Here is a 20,539-nt window from a genome sequence, read left to right as displayed (position 1 = left end):
CAACCATTGTTACAAGTCTCTGGTGATTCATTCCAGGATTCATCTCTCTTCCCCCTCCCCCTAGCCCTGTCCCTCCACACACACACACACACACACACGCACGCACGCACACGCACACATACACCACCACCACCACCACCACTACCCCCCCTTCACCACCCCTCCAAACATTAGGGTAGAGTTAAAGGAACAAACAAAGGACCGGGAAATACCCAAGGGTCGGCAACTATGGGAAACCATTTTTATTTCTAGGCCTGAAAAAGTACAAAGGAAGGGAGCTGTTGACAGGACTTGATAAGAGCCATAGCAGAGAGTGAGAGGCTATTTAACAGGACCTGTGATTTTAGAGAGAAATGCAAACTGCCTACAGTAAAGGAGCCGGGAAAAAATTCCTTTAATACTTTTCCTACCCTCTGATTTTTTAGCCAATCCACCCATTGTTTGAACACATCAGAAACTAGAAGGCAAGATTGCCTGGGGGATGCTATTTGTTTGGTCAGCCTCCCAATGCACAAAGCAAGGTGTAGAAAGATAAGGAATAAACCCAGAGAAGCAAACAGAATATTGAGCACAATCAATCAGGTTATATATCAATATATTCTAGACTAGTATACTATACATCCTGTCCTATACTAGCTTTTTTTCTTAGCAATATATGGTAAATAATATTTTATATTAGTATATAAAGAGCTTTTTTTTTTTTTTAACAGTTACATAGTATTCTGTGACATAGATTTATGGTTATTTATATAACCACTTTTCTGTTGATGGACATTTAGGCAGTTTCTAATCTTTTACTAGTACAAGCAGGCCTGTTATAAACAAATATGTAAGATAATTGCATCTTTACAAATTTATCTACATGATAAACGACTAGAGTGGAATTGCTGGGTCAGAGGGTATATGCATTTATCACATTAATAGATATCATCAAATTGGTTTTTGTAGAGATTATACCTATTTAATCTTCCCAACAGTGTATTGGAGTGCCTGCTTTTCCATTGCCTTTACTAACACGCTGCTGTTAATATACAGAACTAATTATATCTGCTGCCTTAACATTGATCAAAGCTCAGCAGAATGTTCACTTAGTTATTTTTTCTTTTATTATGAACTGTTTCATTGGTTGAAAAAGAATATGTTGTATCTAAATATGAAGAATAAAGACTAATAAACTATCACCCATTTACCTAACCCTCAATTTTAGAAATAAAATATTCTGAGTTCAACTTTTAAACATTAAGTAATGACTATTTTATCATAATAATGCTTTTATTTGGTCTTAAACTTGTATATAACATAGACAGACAGTATAGAATAGATATAAAATAGCTACACCAGCTTTTTTTTTAATCAACTTTTAAGATAGTTTTTGATTTACGGAAAGATTGCAAAGATACTACAGAGCATTCCCATATATTCCACATCCAGTTTCCTCCATTATTATCATCTTATATTTGTATGGTACATTTGTTATAATTAATGAACAAATATTGATACATTATTATTAACTAAAGCTCATACATTATTCAGATTTTTAAAATTTTTTACCTAATGTCTTTATTCTGTTTCAGGATCCTATCCAACATACTTATCCAGGATATATTTAGTCCTGTCTCCTGAGGCTCCTCTTGGCTTTAACAGTTTCTCAGACTTTCCTTGTTTTTGATGACTTTGACAGTTTTGAGGAGTACTGATTGGATGTTTTATAGAATGTCTGTCTATTGAGATTTGTCAGATATTTTCCCCTTTATCTCTTGGGATCAGGAGTTTGGGGGAGCAAAACCAAAGTGAAGTACCATTTACCACATCATATCAGAGGTATCTACTGTCAGCATTACTTATCACTGGTGATACTGACCTTGATCATCTGGCTAAGGTAGTGTTTGTCAAGTTTATCCACTGTAAAATTACTCTTCCCTCCCTCCCCCCACCTCCGCTTTTATACCAACTTTTTAGAAATGTTATTGTTGCATTTGTCTTATTCAGCTTTTATCATCCTTTTTTCAGTTTTTCTGAGTTCTTTTTTTACATGCATTGTGATAATGATATAGTTGGGGGTTCACTATCAAATTTTTTTTGCATTCTATTTGTCCCACTTCCTGCCCTTTCTCCTCCTCCCCCACCTTTTCTTGCCCCTCTTTTGGATTGAAGAGTTTTTCCTCTGATACTGTATTTTCCCTTGTGCTAGTTTTTAAGTTTTATACTTTAACTGTCCGTCCTTGAAAAGTCATAGCTTTTATCTCTTCAAATATTGCTTCTCCCCTACTCTCTCCATTCTCATCCTTTATAACTCTGATTAGAGTTATGGTAGATGTTTTAATTTTATCTTTCATGTCTCTTCACTTTTATGTTTTTCATCTTTCGGTGTCTCTGTGCTGCAGCATTATGATTTCTTTTTAAATGTTACCTAGTTCTCAAATTCTTTTTTCAGCAATGTCAATCTGCAGTTTGGGTTTTTTTTCCTATAAGTTATAGTTGTTTCTTAAATGTGCCTGATCGTTTTTATAGTCTCTTGCTTCTTGTTCATTTATAAATTATCTTATATTTTATTACATATTTTTTGTGATCAGACTGGTAGTTTTATTATCTAAAGTCTTTTGTAGCCTAAATTTGTTGTTTTTCTTCTTGCTCTTATAATGCTTTATTTCTCTTGAGTGTGGGGATTGTGTTCATATTTGTTAGGCTGTGGCTATCCTGGAGGTGAAGGAACTACAGAAAGGATTTGCATGTGCTGTTGGTAGATGCCAAGGGATGCTACCAATCTGGAATCACTTTAATCTCTGGGCTTGGGATTTCTCTTATAGCATAAACAGATTTCTAATCTGAAATCAGCATACCAGTTAACTGTGATTACAAATTCTTAGAGGAGACTGTCCTCCTCATCCTTCTTGACGATAAGACGGTTTTATTTGTTGCCTCACTTTGTTGTCATGTGGATTTTTTTTCCTAGCTTACCCTTTCATTCAGCGTTTATATAACCCTTTTGAGTGTCTCAGTGTCAGCTTTGTATGGATCCAAGACCTAATATGACTTGTAAAACCCAATATTTTAGTTTTTCCCCTTGTAATTTTTTCATTGAAGAAAAAAATCTTTTGTCATCATAAGATTTTTCTGAATTTTATTACACCACAAGAATACTTAGGTAATATGTTGCTCTATGCCCTACATATCTTACAAACTGGTGATTAGATATCATTAGTGAGATTATGTATGATTTTTTAGCAATATTCTGTACATGGTTCTGTGTACTTACTACATCACAACATGAGGCATATAATGTGTACTTGTCATTCTAAGAGAAGACATTATAATTGACACCTCAGAAATACAAAAGATGATAAAAGACTTCTATGAACAATTGTACACTAACAAATTGGACCACCTAAAGGTAAAGGATAAATTCCTGGAAACATAGCATCTACCAAGACTAAATCATGAAGAAATAGAAAATGTGAACAGACCAATAACAAATAAGGAGATCATAGAACTCCCAACAAAGAAAAGCCTAGGACCGGACAGTTTCACTGGTGAATTCTACCAAACTTTTAAGGAAGATTAAATGCCAGTTCTTCTCAAACTTCCAAAACAATTGAAGAGGAGAGAATACTGCTGAACTCATTTTACCAGGCCAGCATTACCCTCTTACCAAAGCCATATAAAGGATACAAGAACTCTACAAGCCAATATCCTTGATAAATATAAATGCAGAAATTATCAACAAAATACTAGCAAACCAAATTCAGCAGCAAATTAAAAGGATCATAATCAGGTGGGATTTATCCCTGGGGTGCAAGGATGGTTTAACATCTGCAGGTCAACCACATTAATAGAATGAAAGATGAAAATTATATGATCATCTCAATAGATGCAGAAAAAGCAGCTCTTAACAAATTGGATATAGGAGGAACACTTCAACATACATGACAAACCCACGGTTAACATCACACTCAATGGTGAAAGGTTGAAAGCTTTCCCACAAAGGTCAAGAACAAGACTTAAGGTCATCTATTCTCACCACTCTTATTCAACATAATACTGAAGTTCTAGCCAGAGCAATGGGGCACGAAAAAGATATAAAAGGCATCCAAATCAGAAAGAAGTAAAATTACTTTTCTTTACAGATGATATGATCTTATGTATAGAAAATCCTAAAGACTCACCAAAAAACTGTTAGAAGTAACCAAATCAGTAAATTTAAGACCTGAAACTGTAAAACTTCTAAAAGAAAAAACAGGAAAATCTCTTTGACATTGATCTTATTAACGATTTTTTTGGGTATATACCAGAAGTGCAAGCAACAAAAGCAAAAATAAACAAGTGGGACTACATAAAACTGAAAAGCTTCTACATAACAAAAGAAACATTCAGCAAAATGAAAAGGCAACCTATGGAATAGGAGGAAATATTTGGAAACCATCTGTGGAACTCCGATAACTCAATAGTAAAAAAACCCAATCCGATTAAAAATGAGCAAAGGATTTAAATAGACATTTTTCCAGAGAAGACATACAGATGGCCAGTCAATGCATGAAAAGATGCTCAACATCACTGATCGTCAGGAAAATGCAAATCAAAGCCACATTGAGATATCATACATGTTAGAATGGCTATTATTAAAAAGACAAGCAACAACAAGTGTTGGCAAGGCTGTGGATAAAAGGGAACACTTGTGTAATGTTTGTGGGAATATAAATTGGTACAGTTACAATGGGAAATAGTATAGAGAGTTCTCAAAAAAATTAGAAATAGAACTATAATATGATCTAGCAATTCCACTTCTGGGTAAATATCCAAAAACAAAAACAATGGAATCACTCACTGTCTCTAAGAGAAACTTGTACCCACATATTCACTACAGCATCATTTGCAATAGCCAAGACTTGGAAACAACTTAAGTGTGCAGCAAACGGGTGAATAGGTAAAGAAAATATGATACACACACATTGGAAAATCATTACGTTTAAAATATTATTGCTAAAAATAAGAAATCCTGCCTTTTGCAACAACATGCGTGGATCTTAAGGGCATTATGCTAAGTGAAATAAGTCACAGAAAGACAGTGTGTTCTCACACATATATGGAATCTAAAATAGCCAAACTCATAGAAATAGAATGGTAATTGGCAGGAATTGGGGGTTGGGGGTATTGGGAGACATTGGTCAAAGGGTACAAACTTCCATCTAAAAAATGAATACGTTCTGGGGATCTAATGTACAGTATGGTGACTATAATTAACAGTACTGTATCATATACATGAAAATTAAGAGAATAGTCTACAGCCATGCCACCCTGAACATGCCCAATCCTGTCTGATCTCGGAAGCTAAGCAGGGTTGGGCCTAGTTAGTACTTGGATGGGAAGACCACCTAGGAAGACTGGGTGCTGTAGGCATTAAAAAAAAAAAAGAATAGATCTTAAGTGTTATCACCACAAAAATGGTAATACTGTAAGAGGATTGAGGTGTTAACCTTATTGTGGTCATCATTTCTCAATGTATGTGTATGTCAAATCATCACATTATACACCTTAAACTTACATGTTATTTTCGATAATATCAATAAAATTTGGAAAAAAAAATGTGTAGTTGTCTAAGGTAAGACTGACCAACGGATACAGATGTTATCAGCCCGAAGTATCCAGTACAGTTCCCTATCAGTTTTCAGCTATTGGTTTTAGCAGAGATTGATTATTTTCATTCATTGCCTCTAGATCTATTATTAAGTGGTACAGAAGAATTACATTGCAGTTCTTTCTGCATTAGCTTAGAATATTCATGTTAAGATGAACCAAGAAGGGATTTCTGAGTGAAGGGTGAATCACACATATACTTTTGCTGGATATTGCCATATTCCCCTTCATAGATACTATACCTTTGTATATCCACTTGCAATAGATGAGTGTGCCTGTTTGCTCACAGCTTTGCCAATAGAATGTTTACAAACTAAAATTTTAGCTGTTAGGTATGAAAAGATATAGTTTTAATTTACATTTCTTAATGAGTGAGGTGGCTAAACTATTGTAAAGCAAGTAAGTGCTGTAGATTGAAAAGGAGTACTATAAGTATTAAATATATTTTTCCCAAAATAAAAAACATGGCTTCAATTTTATGGGAATTTTACATTTTTAAGCTGTTAGTTACTCTCTAAGAATAGTCTACATTGTTTTCCTCTAACCACATGGCCCTCTATTACTTATAGGAATTCAACCTGTTACTTTCTGACTGCTATCATAAATATATTGACTTATTTCACTATTTAAAAACTAGTATAGACTTAAGAATTCAAGTGCTTTCTTCATATTAATAAGGGTTTCTAGTAATATTTACACTGAGCCATCAGAAGAATTTATTTTTACTTGGCTTTATATCTAAGTTCCTATAGATGATCAAAATAAATTTATAAAGCAAAATCCTATTTCATAGTGATTCAGTCTTTGAATACCCTTCTGTTATCATTTTGTAGATAGACATCTCATTAGGTCGTCTTCAGCCTTCATTTATATACCCTCTTATGGGGCAAATGACTAGGATACCTTCAAAATAAGGTTTTCATGTGCTTATTGCTGGATCACTTCTGGTCTTATTCACTAAGATTTAAAAGTAGATTAATTTTAAGAAGTATCTTCAACAATGTGAGGCTTTCTGGGTACACACTATGTATAAATACAGACAGCTGAATTATAGGTCCAAAACATAATTGCAGAATCTTTTTTTAAAAAGGTAATTACTTATTCTAGATCTAAATTCTATACGTTTGTTTTCCTTTTCTCTTCATTCCCAGAATTTCTCAGAAAATTCCATGAATTTTCCTCCTCCTTGTCCGAAACCTTTTAAGCAAAAAGAATTACCTGAGAATTTCCTAAAACAGTCGTGTTTTTATATCAGAGATTTATACTATAAATTTTTCCTCAAACATATGTCTTGGATTTTATCTCCTATCCCAGAGTTCTATTGTGCTTAACTTATGTCATTTTTGGAAGCATAGTTGACATTGTGCTGTATTAAGAGCTTCATGTGCTTTGTTAATTTCTTGCAAAATGAGGTAGATATCTTCATTGAACAGATGCAGAAATTGAGGGCCAGAGACACCGATTAGTCCAAATTCACACAGCAGACCCTGCCTAATCCTTACCCATCTTGTTGTGTTGCCTTCTAAGGAGCCTAATAAGAGCTTCTCATATACGGGGGAAAAGAAAACAAAACACTGATGTCAGGTTGACTTTACTCGGGGTTATGGTTAACTGAATTTTATAACCCTTTGTTATTCTCTAAAAATAGTATTTCTTATTAATAAAAGTAATTATAGTCTCAGTGGAAAATCTGAAAAATATAGGTGTGTTTTAAGAAAATGTATAACAAATTCCTTAGCTTGTATGTACTGTTCATAATTAATATTGCCATCTGTTTTTATGTATTGATAATTGATGGTAGTGCTTTTTTCATCATATCTTAAATAAATTTTTCAGCTTTTTATTTTGAAATTCAAAGAATGTAATACCTTAAGCATGGTTTTCTCCAAAAGGCAGACAAATAAAACATTGTCTTTTCTCTAAGTTTTAATGTTTCTTGATACCTTCCTAACTTTCTTTTATGTTAAGCTACTCTAAACTGATACTGCTTTCCCTCTTATTGCTTTGGATACAGAATCGTATGAGTTCTATTCTGGTTTACTCTAATTTTTAATAATCTAAGATTAGTTTTCCTTAAAATCTTTTTCATTTTAGCATGTCTCACCAGAAACTTACTGCCTACTTAGTATGTCATGTTCTTCAAGGATCTGGTCAAAGTTTCTATCAGATAATCCCCATCTTACTAGTATACCAGCTTTTAAAAAATATATAAACTCTTTGAAAAAAGGCTTTTGGTTCCATTAAAAGGTCTTTTAACATTCCCCCTTTTCAGATCATAGACTTCAAGTCTAGGTTAAGATTCACTTCAGTTAATTAGTAAATACATACAATTTAAAAAAATCTTTGTATCCTTATAATCTCTATAATCTTTATTTAAAATTTCATTAACATATATCTGTATAGTTTGTACCATATTATCATACATTTGTTGACTTTGTCTTAAAATTTCTCAGTTGTTTAATATATATTTGTCCCTAATTAGCTTGTAGGCTCCATGGAGGCAGAGGCTAGTGTTTTAAATTTTATTTACTTTTGTTTCAATGCATAGTAAAATGTAATGTGTACAATGTAATGTGCTTAATAAGTACTTAGTAGTTGACCTTATAACCCACAAATATTCTTTGGGCTATTCTGTTCTTAGGGTAAATATAAGTTTTCCATTAGCACAAACTATGTAATCATAAAGAACTACTATGATGATCTTTAGTTACTATTCATACTAATACTCTTTGTATATACACATGAAGGAATGGTATTCATCTGCTCTCACTCTGGATCTTTTATTCTTCAAGGTTATTTCTTTGTTTTGAGGTGTTTTTAGTCAATTATTATTAGTTTGGTTATCTAAAAAACATATCCAAGAACATATCCTCCTCTGCTTACAATCTATTGACTTATTAAGCAGTGTAACTTACAGCCTGAGTTTGCAGGATGTTCTTACATAAAAATGGTAAAATCTCAACCTACAAGTAGAGCAAAGATGAAACTTACATAAGCTTGTCTGAGGCTTAGACCTAGCCTCCAAAGTCTAGTGTTACAGTGTTGAATGCAAGAGAAAGAATTAAAACTCTTTGCTATCCCATCAGGATTCCCACATACTTTTAACTCTTAATTGAGTCGGTTGTTAAATTATTTCATATCATCAATAAAATCCACATTCGTTGACTTGGGACCATATTAATATTTTTTAAAGTCCTTTTTAACAACAGATTGAGTCAAATATTTGCCACAGAGTGCTGCAGCTAGATTCTGTGCCATTATATTCTGGTGCTGTGTGGAACAGGCCAAAATGCCCCAGTGTACTGCCAAGTACCATGTGCTGAGATAGCTGTGGCCTAGAGAGTCCCTGAGAATGATGCCAGTCGTCATCAAAAAGCATTTTTTAAGCACCTATCTGTACATGGTTTTATCCTAGGCACTGTACAAAACGAATTAAACAGACATGGCCCCTGCCCCCTGGGAATTTTCAATCTAAGATGATGCTGAAATGGACAGACATAAAGGATATTGAGACAACCGAACAAACATTGAACAAGAACATAAAGTACTAACATTATGCACAAGCAAAGGGGTAAGTGCATTTTGTGGGATAGTATGTAAAGGAACCCTCTTGAGATATGAACAGGGTGGGGTAAAGCAATTAATTAACCTCTATCAGGTTAGGTTAATTTTCATTGGGAAGTTGGATTTTCATACAGACTTAACCAAAGTAGAGACAAGACATTCCAGAAATAGAGTGCAAAAAAAGAAGACTTGGAGCAAGAAGTTTAGAACTATATTGTTGGACTTTTGGTGGCCCCCAAAACTTGCAATTTTAGATGGTGCTGAATCTGAAAGTAGGGTTGATGTTTTGGCTTAGCAAGTTGGTATCTGAGTTGGGTCTAGGTTAAAACTAGTTCAGTATAAAGCAAAAAGCAAACCCCAAAACTGGAAACTTGAGTAGCTTCTGCAAGCAGTCTTATTTGCTTGTTAAATCTCCTTTACAAACCATTGGCAGCTTATCAGAAACCTTGGAATTCATGGGAGCTATTACCTTCTCAAGTTTTCTTATAAAGTACATATGTATACTCACTTGTGTTTTGTGTTAGAAACTATAGCATTCGTAACATAAAAATTATTTTTTAGGAACTGATCAGGAGTGTTTCTGCGGATACCTTTCTATTCTTGAGAAAGGTTTTAGGAATTCTGGATATTATTGTAAGCAGTGCTAGCAGATGTTGAACAATAAGTATTACCTGCCCTTCATTTATCTTCAAGACATTCCTTTAACACCATACATATATATAGGCTTGAATTTAAATCACAGCTGCAGCAAATCTACATTTGCAGTGTCTGCCAGAAAAAACAAATTACTTCTTTTTCAGTAGACATGAACTTAGGAGTTTCCCTGATAGTTCTCAGCTCACTGTTTGATGTCATTCAAATCTGAAATGTGAAAATTTGAATTTACCCAAAATATTAGTGTGTGGTTATTCCTTTTACAAAAACTTCTTTATTGTACAAAAGGATTCACAGTAGAATTCCTTTTCATTGCAAGCTTCCTTAGTGTCCTTTAAATTATTGGATTTACCAGGGGGAAGCGGGGAGGGGGGGAAAGTTAAAAAGTAAAACGTTAAAAATTAAAAAAATAAAAAATAAAGGGAAAAATGAAGATGTCAAATAAATAAATTATTAGATTTACAAAACATACAAAGCTTATTCAGTTGCCACCTATTGTATAAATACAGTACTGTTGAAAACAAGTGGTGAAGCCCATTGAGGCATTAAAAATTCAATAATACCTTTTTAAAATACTGAAACCTTTTATGCCCTTATATTTTTAAGGTGTAAAGTGCATTTCTTCATACTTCCTCCCCATTAGAATTAAGGTTTTCAAGGGCTAGAGTCTTGTGCTTCCTCACTTCTCATAACTCTTCGTGCTGTTATCTGACAATGAGAAGAAGTAGTAACTGTTGCTATTTTTCTTCGGTGACCCCCAAATCATGAGATAGAAAGCAGCATATGATAAGCTTCCTAAAAGGAGGGGTATGACTTAGGGACTGTCATTCAGAGGACTTCAGTGGTTGTTCTTATTCACCAGATAGCCTGCCTAGATCATCTTTAGCTCTCAGAAATACCTCCCCTGGGTGGGCAATTTATTATTCTAATGGTGTGTTTACCCCTAGACATTTAACCTTTTAATTATTAAGCTGATCTTGGACTATTCTATCTGGAAGAGACTTGAGAGGTTTAGGCAAAATAAACTTAAGCCAAAAACCTAGACAGAATTTTGTCAGAAAAACTGGAATTAGGGACCATAAAATGTAACCAATGTCTTTATTTAATCCAACATATATTTTGCATATAACCCAAGGGATGAGTAGAAAATTTCCAAAATGAAGAGTGAAAATTTGTTTGATTTTGCTTGTACAAAAAGAATTCACACCCAGTGATTCAGGAAGAAAATTGAAAACTGAGTTCATTGTGTTACAACCTTCTGAGATCTTTAAAAGAAAGAATTCAAACATCTCTAGATGGTCTATGTTCATGATAGGTAAAAGTAATAGCGATAGATTACTTTTTTAGGAATTATGTTTTTATCCAACTTTATTAGGAATTAAATTGCTTTACTCCATCAGTAGATAGTTCCAAGTACCCTGTTGAAAGAGGAGGGGAAGAAGGTACATTAGAAGCATGTAAAATACCTTCTTTCCTTGTAAATTCTGATTCTGATGGGGTAAGAAATAGTCATAACTTGGCTTCTATGCAGAATAATGAAAAAGGAAGACCTAGAGATTTTCTCTTTGAAGCTTATGTTCTAGTTCAGGAGTCAGCAAACTTTTTCTGTAAAAAACTAGATAGTAAATATTTAGGCTTTGCATGTGGCCATACTCCAATAAAAGTTTATTTACAAACATAGGCAGCCAGTTGGATTTGGCCCATGGGCCATATTTCCCAGCCTCTATTCTAGTAGGTAGAAACAGAATAAGCAGATTAGAATGTGTTAGGTAATATGTGCTTTGGGAAAAAGAAAAGTAGAGCAGAGTAATCAAATAGGGGGTACAGTGAGGTAGAAGTTGGCAGGTGGGATGGAGGGCTTACTGAGATCAAGAAGAAGAACCAGCAAAGGAGACCAAAAGGTTAATGGCTTGTGAGATGGAAAGAAAGTTAAGAGATGGTGATGTCCTGGAAATCCAATGAAGAACCATATAGTAGGTAGAAGAAGGGAACATCTGTGTCAGATGGTGCTGATGGGCCAAGTAAGAGGAATGTTGAAGTTAGACCATTGTATTTAGTTACGTGTAGGTTGTTAGTGACCTTCATAATTAGTTTTGATGGAGTAGGGTCAAGAGAGAATTGAAGGAGAAAGTGAAAACAGGTAAGTCTTTTGAGGAATTTTGTTGTAAAGGGAGCAAAGAAGTGGAGCAGTGGGGGAAGAAGTATCAAGTGAAGAGTTTAAGATAGAAGAAATAATGACATGCTTGTTTAATAGAAATCGTCCAGAAAAAAGTAGGGGGAAATGATTTGGGAAAGTAAGAGAGAATTGTTGGAGCTGTGGCTTTGAGTTGGAGAGGGGATGGAATCTGGTGTATAAGTGAAGGGATTGACTTCAGATAGGTGTGATGTTGGTACATGGATATACGTGCTATAGAGAATCTGTAGGTGTCCTCATGTGGCTTCAATTTTCTGATTAAAGAATTAACAGTATGAAAGTTGGAAGTGTCTAATTTTTAGTACCAGCATTTGAAAATCTTTGATGACTTCACTAAAATGACTTTTATTATGCCTTCTGAGGGAGTTATAAACTTAACCAAGCAAATTTGTGTAGTTTAAGGATTAAACCCTACATTATGAGATTAAATAATGATGCATGTAATGCTTGTGGCACAGCGCCTGGTATATGTAGACATTTAAGAAATGCTAACTATCCTTAGGGGATATAGAATCAGTATGCACTGAACTGGCTTACTTTATCTCTTTGGTCCCAAAAGGTACCTTGTCATAGTTTTGTTTTGTTTTGTTTTGTTTTGTTTTAATGGTATGTAAGTTAGACTTTGACAATAGTCAGTAAATATGCTACATTTAAATGATAGATCCTTTGTTGTCTTTCCTAATGCTCTTTCTACTTCACAGTGTGTTCTCTGTACAGTGACTAGTGATATATATTACTGGCTCCAGTGATCAGGGCAAGTATTGATCAGAGGCTCTGCAATGAATCCTTATTCTTGTATGTTTATTTTATCATCATACTACTATGTTAATTTCTTTGTACAGTGAAAATAAACTGTTTTTGTGTATAGCATCCTCCTATAGATTGTAAGCCCCCCAGGAGGTAGGTAATAACTCTTACACATTTCTATGAAAATGTCTCAAGTTATAAGGTTATTTGTAGAGGGTATTCAACAAATATTACCAAATCAAGTTTTCATATTTCTTTGGTTAAACTTAGATGTTCATTTAATTCTTTAGGTCTTGCTCTAATTTAGACCCAAGACCCTTGTACTATTCTGGAAATTTTTGGAGCTAAATTATATTGGGTTTAATAGTAGTTATTAGAATACCTCCAAATATAGCTGTTCCAAATAAATTCCAGAGGGTATAAATTCTAGATATAGTAGCCAGATATCACCCTTAAGCACATAGTAAGAAAAGATTAACAGCATAACATACATCTGTTAGACTGCCATAAAAACTGGTGTTGTCATCATTAAAAGAAATTTGAGAATAATACTCAACTAAACATAGCATATTGAAAATCAACATAAAATAAATTGACTTTGTTAACTACAAGAAAATAGCCTTATACCTTCACACAATGTACCAAGGAAGTATTGAGTGAAGTCAAAGAAGTGATATTCTCACCAGGTACTAGAGAATCTATTTGTAGCCAGGAACTGTTTGGGAAGAGCAAACTGAAAGAGCCATTTCATTCTATTATAGCCAGTGTGATTAAGAGAAGTGAAAGAACTATTACCTTTATAAGAAGCAACTGTGTGTGAGGCTTTAATCTTAAGGTTTAATGATAAAGAATTTGATATCTTCTAGAATTTAAGAAGTAAAACTTAGCATGCAAATGACTGAGAAATTCTAAATCTATTCAAATCTAGGTTCCTATTATATTTATCAGTTATTTCTAAAGTGTCAATATCTAACTTCATAAAAATATTTTAGATCTATGGAAAATATTGAACAAGTGATTTTTAAAAATCTGTCTTGTATTGAAACTTTACTGTTTTCTCTATTATAGGTCCAGTTGTGTACGTCTTGGATCTTGCAGATAGACTGATCTCAAAAGCCTGTCCATTTGCTGCAGCAGGAATAATGGTTGGCTCAATCTATTGGACAGCTGTGACTTATGGAGCAGTGACAGTGATGCAGGTTCACTATTTTACTCTGTTCGATGATACTACTTTTGATGTGAAGATCTGTTAGATTTCTTAGGAGTTTTAAAATTTATTATTTTGAACAAGTAATAGCATACTCCTAGTTTAAAAATAAGAAAATATATAAAAAGCTGTCTAATGAAAAGTTATATTCTGTCCTTCACTTCCCCAGGTAGCCACTATTATTAGTTTCAAATATATTCTTCCAGACTTTCTTTATGCATATGCCAGAAACAGTGTTCTCCCACACACACTTTTTTTTTTTACCCAAAAAGAAACATATTGGATCTGCATCCTCCTTCTTTTCACAAACTCAATCTTGAAGATCTTTTCATGTAAGTATGCAGAAATTTGCATAGCATTCTATGTATAGAATTACAAGTTACCAGTCTCTTGTTCATTAGATAATTAGTTGCTTCCAGTTGTTTGCTATTACAAAACAATGCTACAATCAGTAACTATGGATGAAGATTAGAGATTTAAATTTCAAGATTTAGTCCCAGGCCTTTGACTCTTCTCTCTTTGTACCTCTTCCTTAAAGATTTCCAGCTGTCATCTCTGTACTTTTTGCATTGTCTTTTACCTAACATTTCCTCAAATCCAGTTGTGTAATAGCAGCTTGACTCTTCTCCGTAAATGACTTCTTGTGACTTCACACTCAATATTATTGAAATCAAACTTTGTTTTCCTCAATTTGAAACCTAAATTTATTCCCCATTGTAATTTCTGTCTTTGATTCCTACTATTTTTTCCCACCTCCTCCATTTATAGTCTACATTCTTAGGATTACCTTTAACTTTCTACTTCATAGCTCTATATCTAGTCCACTGACCAAGTTTAAGCAGTTTCCATTTTGATAAGTTTTACTTTTATGGTTTCCTTTCTACAGTCTTTACCTCCTGACTTCTTGTCACTCCCCCATCATAACTCGGAAGGCTAAAGGAATCTCTTGATTTGTTCCTCTAACTTCATTCTGTTTAAATCCTTCCAAATGAATTTCCTAATACCTTCAACTTCTTACGTCAGGCTTGCCATCTCCTCTGCCTTCCGTATGGTTTCAAAAGCAGCACCTAGATTGCTTAAGTGTTTTATAAGTAACTCAGTAATTGTAAATGCACTTAGATTTGTAGATGATGTAAACTTGCTTTTCTTTAAATTAGAGAGTTCTCGGAAGAAAAGGGATCAAGGATTTACAGAAGCTCCTTGAATAATGTTTTTTTCAGCATCGTTTTGTTATAACATTGATGAGATACTATAGGAACTTAACTCTTGTTCATATCAGTTAGCCTGTGGTAAAATTACTTTTATTATATGTCATTTAGCTTAAAGTCACAGAACCTATTGACGATGTTAAGTGAGGACTTAACTGTATATATAATATTCTAAAAATTGCACATAACCTGTCTATGCCAGGGTCCATAGTAAGTAGCCTTTCTTGTTGCTCCATTAATAGAGTGAGACAATATTTCAAGGCTTCTTTATAAAATATTGATGATACCCCCAAAATCTGGATATAGTCTCTGGAGTGTATCACTAATAATAAACCATTTATCATGAGTGTAGTGGATAAAGATTGAGAACCACTGACTTGATAAATATCACATTTCCTTAACCTAATTTGTCATGCAGTGTCTTCCACAATATTCATTCTACTTTGAGGGCCTGTTGGGCTGTCTCCTACAACCCATCCTTGTTATTTAGTTTTTGTTTTTTTGTTCTGTTCTGTTTTTTGGGGTTTGTTTTTGTTTTTGTTTTTCCTTTGTCCTTTGTCTTATTGTCACTCTTGCTGCCTAATATTTGTGTTTCTATTCCTTTCTCTACTTATCCAAATCTAAACCCTCCTTCTAGGCTTGGTTCAGCCACTTTTCTTTCTTCAAACTTACCAGGCAGCTCCTTCCTGCTGTGATTTCTTTTTCCTCTGCATTCATGACATTTTTTATTTCTCATTGGCAGCTAATTTTAAGTGATATTTCTTATATAGATTACTAAGCTATTTAGCTTTTCCTATATTCAAGACTTACTTTTCCTTTTAGAAAATAATTTCCATGAAAGTAGAGACTACCTTATACGTATGCATTCCTGTAGCATATAGAGAGAGACTAACAAAACGCTTTCATAAATACTGATTTTTTAAATATGATTAGTTCTATCAGGTATAACAGGTTTGTTTGATTGATTATATTCTCTGCAATAATTAGTTGAACTCCAGTACTGAGTATCAGTATATCATTAGATCAAGGAGATTCAGGACGATTCATTAGGCTGAAAAGACATAGAAAATTTAGAGCAAATTATACATTATTTAATGTATAAATAAATTATATGGATGTATATTTTTTTTACAGATGAGGAAACTAAGGCCCTCTGAGACTAAGTGATTTCTCTTAAGCCCTAATTGACCATAAGAAATGGGATGGCTCTTTTTGAGGAAAAGACTTTAGACTAACACAATCTTAAAAGAATTTTGATAATTAATGGAATACTTCAACAACAGACAATTAAGGAATATAGTTTGTATCCTTTAAAAAGGGCTACCAGCTGTATCTTGATATGATTCATTCAAAAAGTTAAAACTGAGCTGAGGTCTGCATAAAATATAAAACAAATCGAAAGCTGTGATTACCAGCCTCAAGGACTATAGTCTAAGACAAGGTATACATAAATGAACAACTGGAGAACAGTTAAAGATTGTATAAACAAATGTGAAGAGAGCGTAGAAGAATACATAAACAGTATTTTAATTCAGTAAAAGTGAAAAATCATTTGAAATTATGAAAAAAGTAAGTCGTAAGCTGACCCTTGAATTATGATTTTTCATAATTTCAAATAATTTGAATTGGTAGAGGGGAAGAAATGATACAAGCAAGAAGACAAAAATGAACATGATGGTTAATGGTGACAGTAAAAAAGACCTAAAATTATGATAATATTATGTGTTACCATTTAGAAATAACCTTCATGTATACGATCTCACATGAAAAATATATGTATATTTAAGTCCAGAAATGAGAGAGATTAGCTGTGAACAGTAGGTAGTACTGTTGTGTGATTTCAGAGTACCAGGAAGACTTTTACCTACCTAAGCATATTTGTTAGAGCATGTGCCCTACTATACCATCAGCAATATTTAGAGTTTTTTTTAACACTTGACTGTTTCTTTTCCTTTCATTCTCTGACTACTCTGAAGTTCAAGTAGATCAGATTAAGGAATCAGACAAATAATTTTTTCTCATTTGTTCCCGTTTTTCCATGAACCAGCCTTAGGTTTAATCTCTGTCAGTTGTGAGGAATTTGAATGAGACCTTCCACTTATATTTGTGTTGAAAAGACAACATGGTAATTAACTTTTTTGCCCCCAGCACTGAGCTGAACACCTTTCAATTACTGATGCATTTAATCCTTGCAACAATCTTGTGATATAGATACTAACAATTATTCAGAGTTTACAGGTTCCTAGTTTACATGGCTAGTACCACACAGCAAAGAAGCATTAAGACTTCTATCCCTAATCTAGGGCTCCTTAAGTGAAACCTAGTCCCAAAGGCAGCTGGAACATTTTATCCTGGAACAGTGGAACCTTAATATCCAACCTAGTTCCACTTTTGCATCTAGTATAAAGACAACCCCCATAAGCATTGTCCATTCTTAATTACAGTGTACTTAATTATCTTAAATTCTAACTAAGAAAACCTATTAGTTCATCACTGTTCCATCCTCCCATTTAAAAATAGGGTTCTAATAGGCAGTGCTTTAAAAGATCAGGCCTTAATTAAAACTCTTAACCTTGGTGAACTGCAGGTCTAGCTGGCTATGAAGATCTAGCTTTTAGCTCTTAGCAGAAAAACAAACCTTTCTCTAAACCTACAGTTCCATAGGCATTTAATTTTATACATGGTAACAAACTCTTAGAGAAGGCATTTATTCTATAGTTCCTTTATCTCACCCTAAAATTGAAGTCTTAAAAACAATCTGCTTTTAAATCTTTTGACATTAAACCAGAATGTACATGATCATACACAAGGTTTGCTGGGTTTGTATTGACTGAACTTAAATCAGCCTCATTGTCTAATTTACCTTTTATTTATTGCCCTTGAGTCTGACTATAGTAGTAGATGGTGTAATACAGGTGTTATACTATGCTGTTTTCTTTATAGCATTTATATTTGCACTTATTTGTTTTGATTGTCTCTTACCTCTAGAAGACATCCATTTAGCTCACCATTTAATCCCCAGCGCCTAGACCTGTGTCTGGCACAAAATCAGTATTCATTTAGTTATAACTTTTAAGTGATCATAATATTAAAAATAATGATATAAAAATGGAATGTCCTACAAAAGTTATAGGTAAGGACAGTCTCTGGGCTAGTTCAGTTTTGCCACCAGTGTGGGATTAGGGTTTAAAAACTATTGTAAACCAAACTATTTCACTTTAGTGCAACTCAAATGATCACCCTTCACATGCAGGATGTGAAGTTAAGTTTCTACCTGGAGACACAGCAGAGAATCAGGTACTGATATCATGGTTTTTGACCATGAGAGAGGCTAGCGGCCTCCTGCCCTTCAATGTTAACGTCTTAGTTACATAAGTTAACCAAGTGCAAGTTTAGGCTATAGCCCTAGCTGAAATTTTGAAAGCACCCATTTTGGTCTTCTTCACATACTTTTATAAAATATTTTTACCTAGATCAAGTCTGTATTCTAGAATTTCAATTTGCCTTGACCATTCTCAGCTTGACCTGATTTCATATCTCCTTGTAGTCCACCTAAAAAAAAATCTGCTATAATAGCTGACATAAAGGGCATCTTGTTTCTGCAAAACTCCTGTTTATTTTTCCATGAGCTTACTTTTCTGAGTATATATTTTCCCTGGCAGCTATTAGTCTTCCCTGCCTTCTTTTCTCTCTTCCTACTTTTTCCCCCCTCCCTATCAAAAGTATGGGCAGGATCCTTTCTAATCCTTTCGTCCTGCCATATTCCTCAAGTGTAATCAGGAAAACTATATAGAGGCCTTTACAGTACTGTCCTTGAGTCAAGCTCTTGCCTTACTGTGTGATGCCTGCATAGGCTAAAAGCTCAGGATTCTGAAATTGCCTCCTTCCCCTTTCTTAAACTGCCTGGAATAATTCCTCAGAGAAATATGTTTAATTTGTGAGCAAATGAGACTTTTGACTAAAGGGAGATCATTTGAGACCTTTGAAAGAGAATTTTCAGGGAAATTCTCTAGTTAAAAGTAAGAAACTCACCAGCAAAATGGTGATGTTGAAAGAAGTTTGAGGCCAAGATTGATCAGCAAATGAAAAGAATTCTGCTGGGAGGGAAAGTAGGGAGATTCACAAATACAAATTAATCATGTACTTCTTGCCCTCTGAGATCTAATCCAATTGAGAAATGGCCCCAAGACCCAGAGGAAGGATTGTTTTAGCTTCATTACTTCATAAATAGGGCACCCAAGGGTTCCTGGATTGGAAAAAATGAGTGGAACCTATAACCAAAACTCCTACAGCATTATCCCAAATTTAAACCTTGGAATTGAACTTTAGGAGAGTTGGGTCTGGAGAGCAGGCATTTAGCCAGCCAGAGAGATCTCACTCTATCCCAGACATCACTGAATGAAAAAAGACCAAAGAGAAGTGGGCTTTCAGTCCATCTCCTGTTCTTGGCTGGCTATGCTTACCTGCTAGTAGGAATAGCAAGAAAACATACTCTGCTGTAAGACAAATAGGACCTAAAATTATAGCCCAATCTAACCAAATCTATAAAGAAGAATGGAAGCAAGAACCAGAAATTCTCCCCTCTATTGAAATGTAATCAATATGGGCCAACCATTTTTAAAGCTTTTGTTCCAATGTAATACAAAATTGCTTGGGAGCTTTTCTTTTTTAAGTGAGACATTACTTATAAATAAATCAAAACATAGCTTTCCAGCTTGTTTTTAAAACTTATTATTTCTGTATTCTTTTGACATTTAACATTTCCTCTTAAATGAGCTGAGCTCAAGCGTGCAACATCCTTTCATTAGATAAGAAAATGATTCTAGCAGATGCTATTTGTTTCACAGGTTGTAGGCCATAAAGAAGGTCTGGATGTTATGGAGAGAGCTGATCCTTTATTCCTTTTAATTGGACTTCCTACTATTCCTGTCATGCTGATATTAGGCAAGATGATTCGCTGGGAGGATTATGTGCTTAGACTATGGCGGAAATACTCAAATAAACTACAAATTTTGAACAGTATATTTCCAGGTAAGGCCCTGAATTGTGGTTGTAACAAGCATGCCAAATTAATTTTCTGGAAGAATCGTAGCATGCAAAGATATTTTAGCTATTCTAATTTATTAGCACTAATACTCTGCATTTTTTTCTCTAGGAATTGGTTGTCCTGTTCCTCGAATTCCAGCTGAGGCTAATCCTTTAGCAGATCATGTCTCTGCCACCCGAATTTTGTGTGGAGCCCTTGTCTTTCCTACTATTGCGACAATAGTTGGTAAACTGATGTTTAGTAGTGTTAACTCTAATTTACAAAGGACAATCTTGGTAAGATGGCTT

General features: G+C 34.2%; 1 protein-coding gene and 1 pseudogene across 1 annotated transcript in view; both read left to right on the top strand.

The window, feature by feature from the left end:
• Nucleotides 1–20,539, top strand: part of MARCH5 (membrane associated ring-CH-type finger 5) — a 49,701-nt gene that overhangs the window by 25,596 nt on the left and 3,566 nt on the right. Inside the window, exons 3-5 of the mRNA XM_011361572.2 lie at nt 13,859–13,989; nt 20,053–20,236; nt 20,361–20,527. Of these exons, the coding sequence (XP_011359874.1) occupies nt 13,859–13,989; nt 20,053–20,236; nt 20,361–20,527 (482 nt within the window). The remainder of the gene's footprint in view (nt 1–13,858; nt 13,990–20,052; nt 20,237–20,360; nt 20,528–20,539) is intronic.
• LOC111740821 lies at nt 5,275–5,394 on the top strand (annotated as a pseudogene).

Source organism: Pteropus vampyrus, unplaced genomic scaffold, assembly GCF_000151845.1.
Source record: "Pteropus vampyrus isolate Shadow unplaced genomic scaffold, Pvam_2.0 Scaffold68, whole genome shotgun sequence".
In the NCBI taxonomy this organism is placed as follows: Eukaryota; Metazoa; Chordata; class Mammalia; order Chiroptera; family Pteropodidae; genus Pteropus; species Pteropus vampyrus.
Note: the sequence above shows the minus strand (reverse complement) of the source record. Positions and strands in the feature narration are given on the sequence as shown.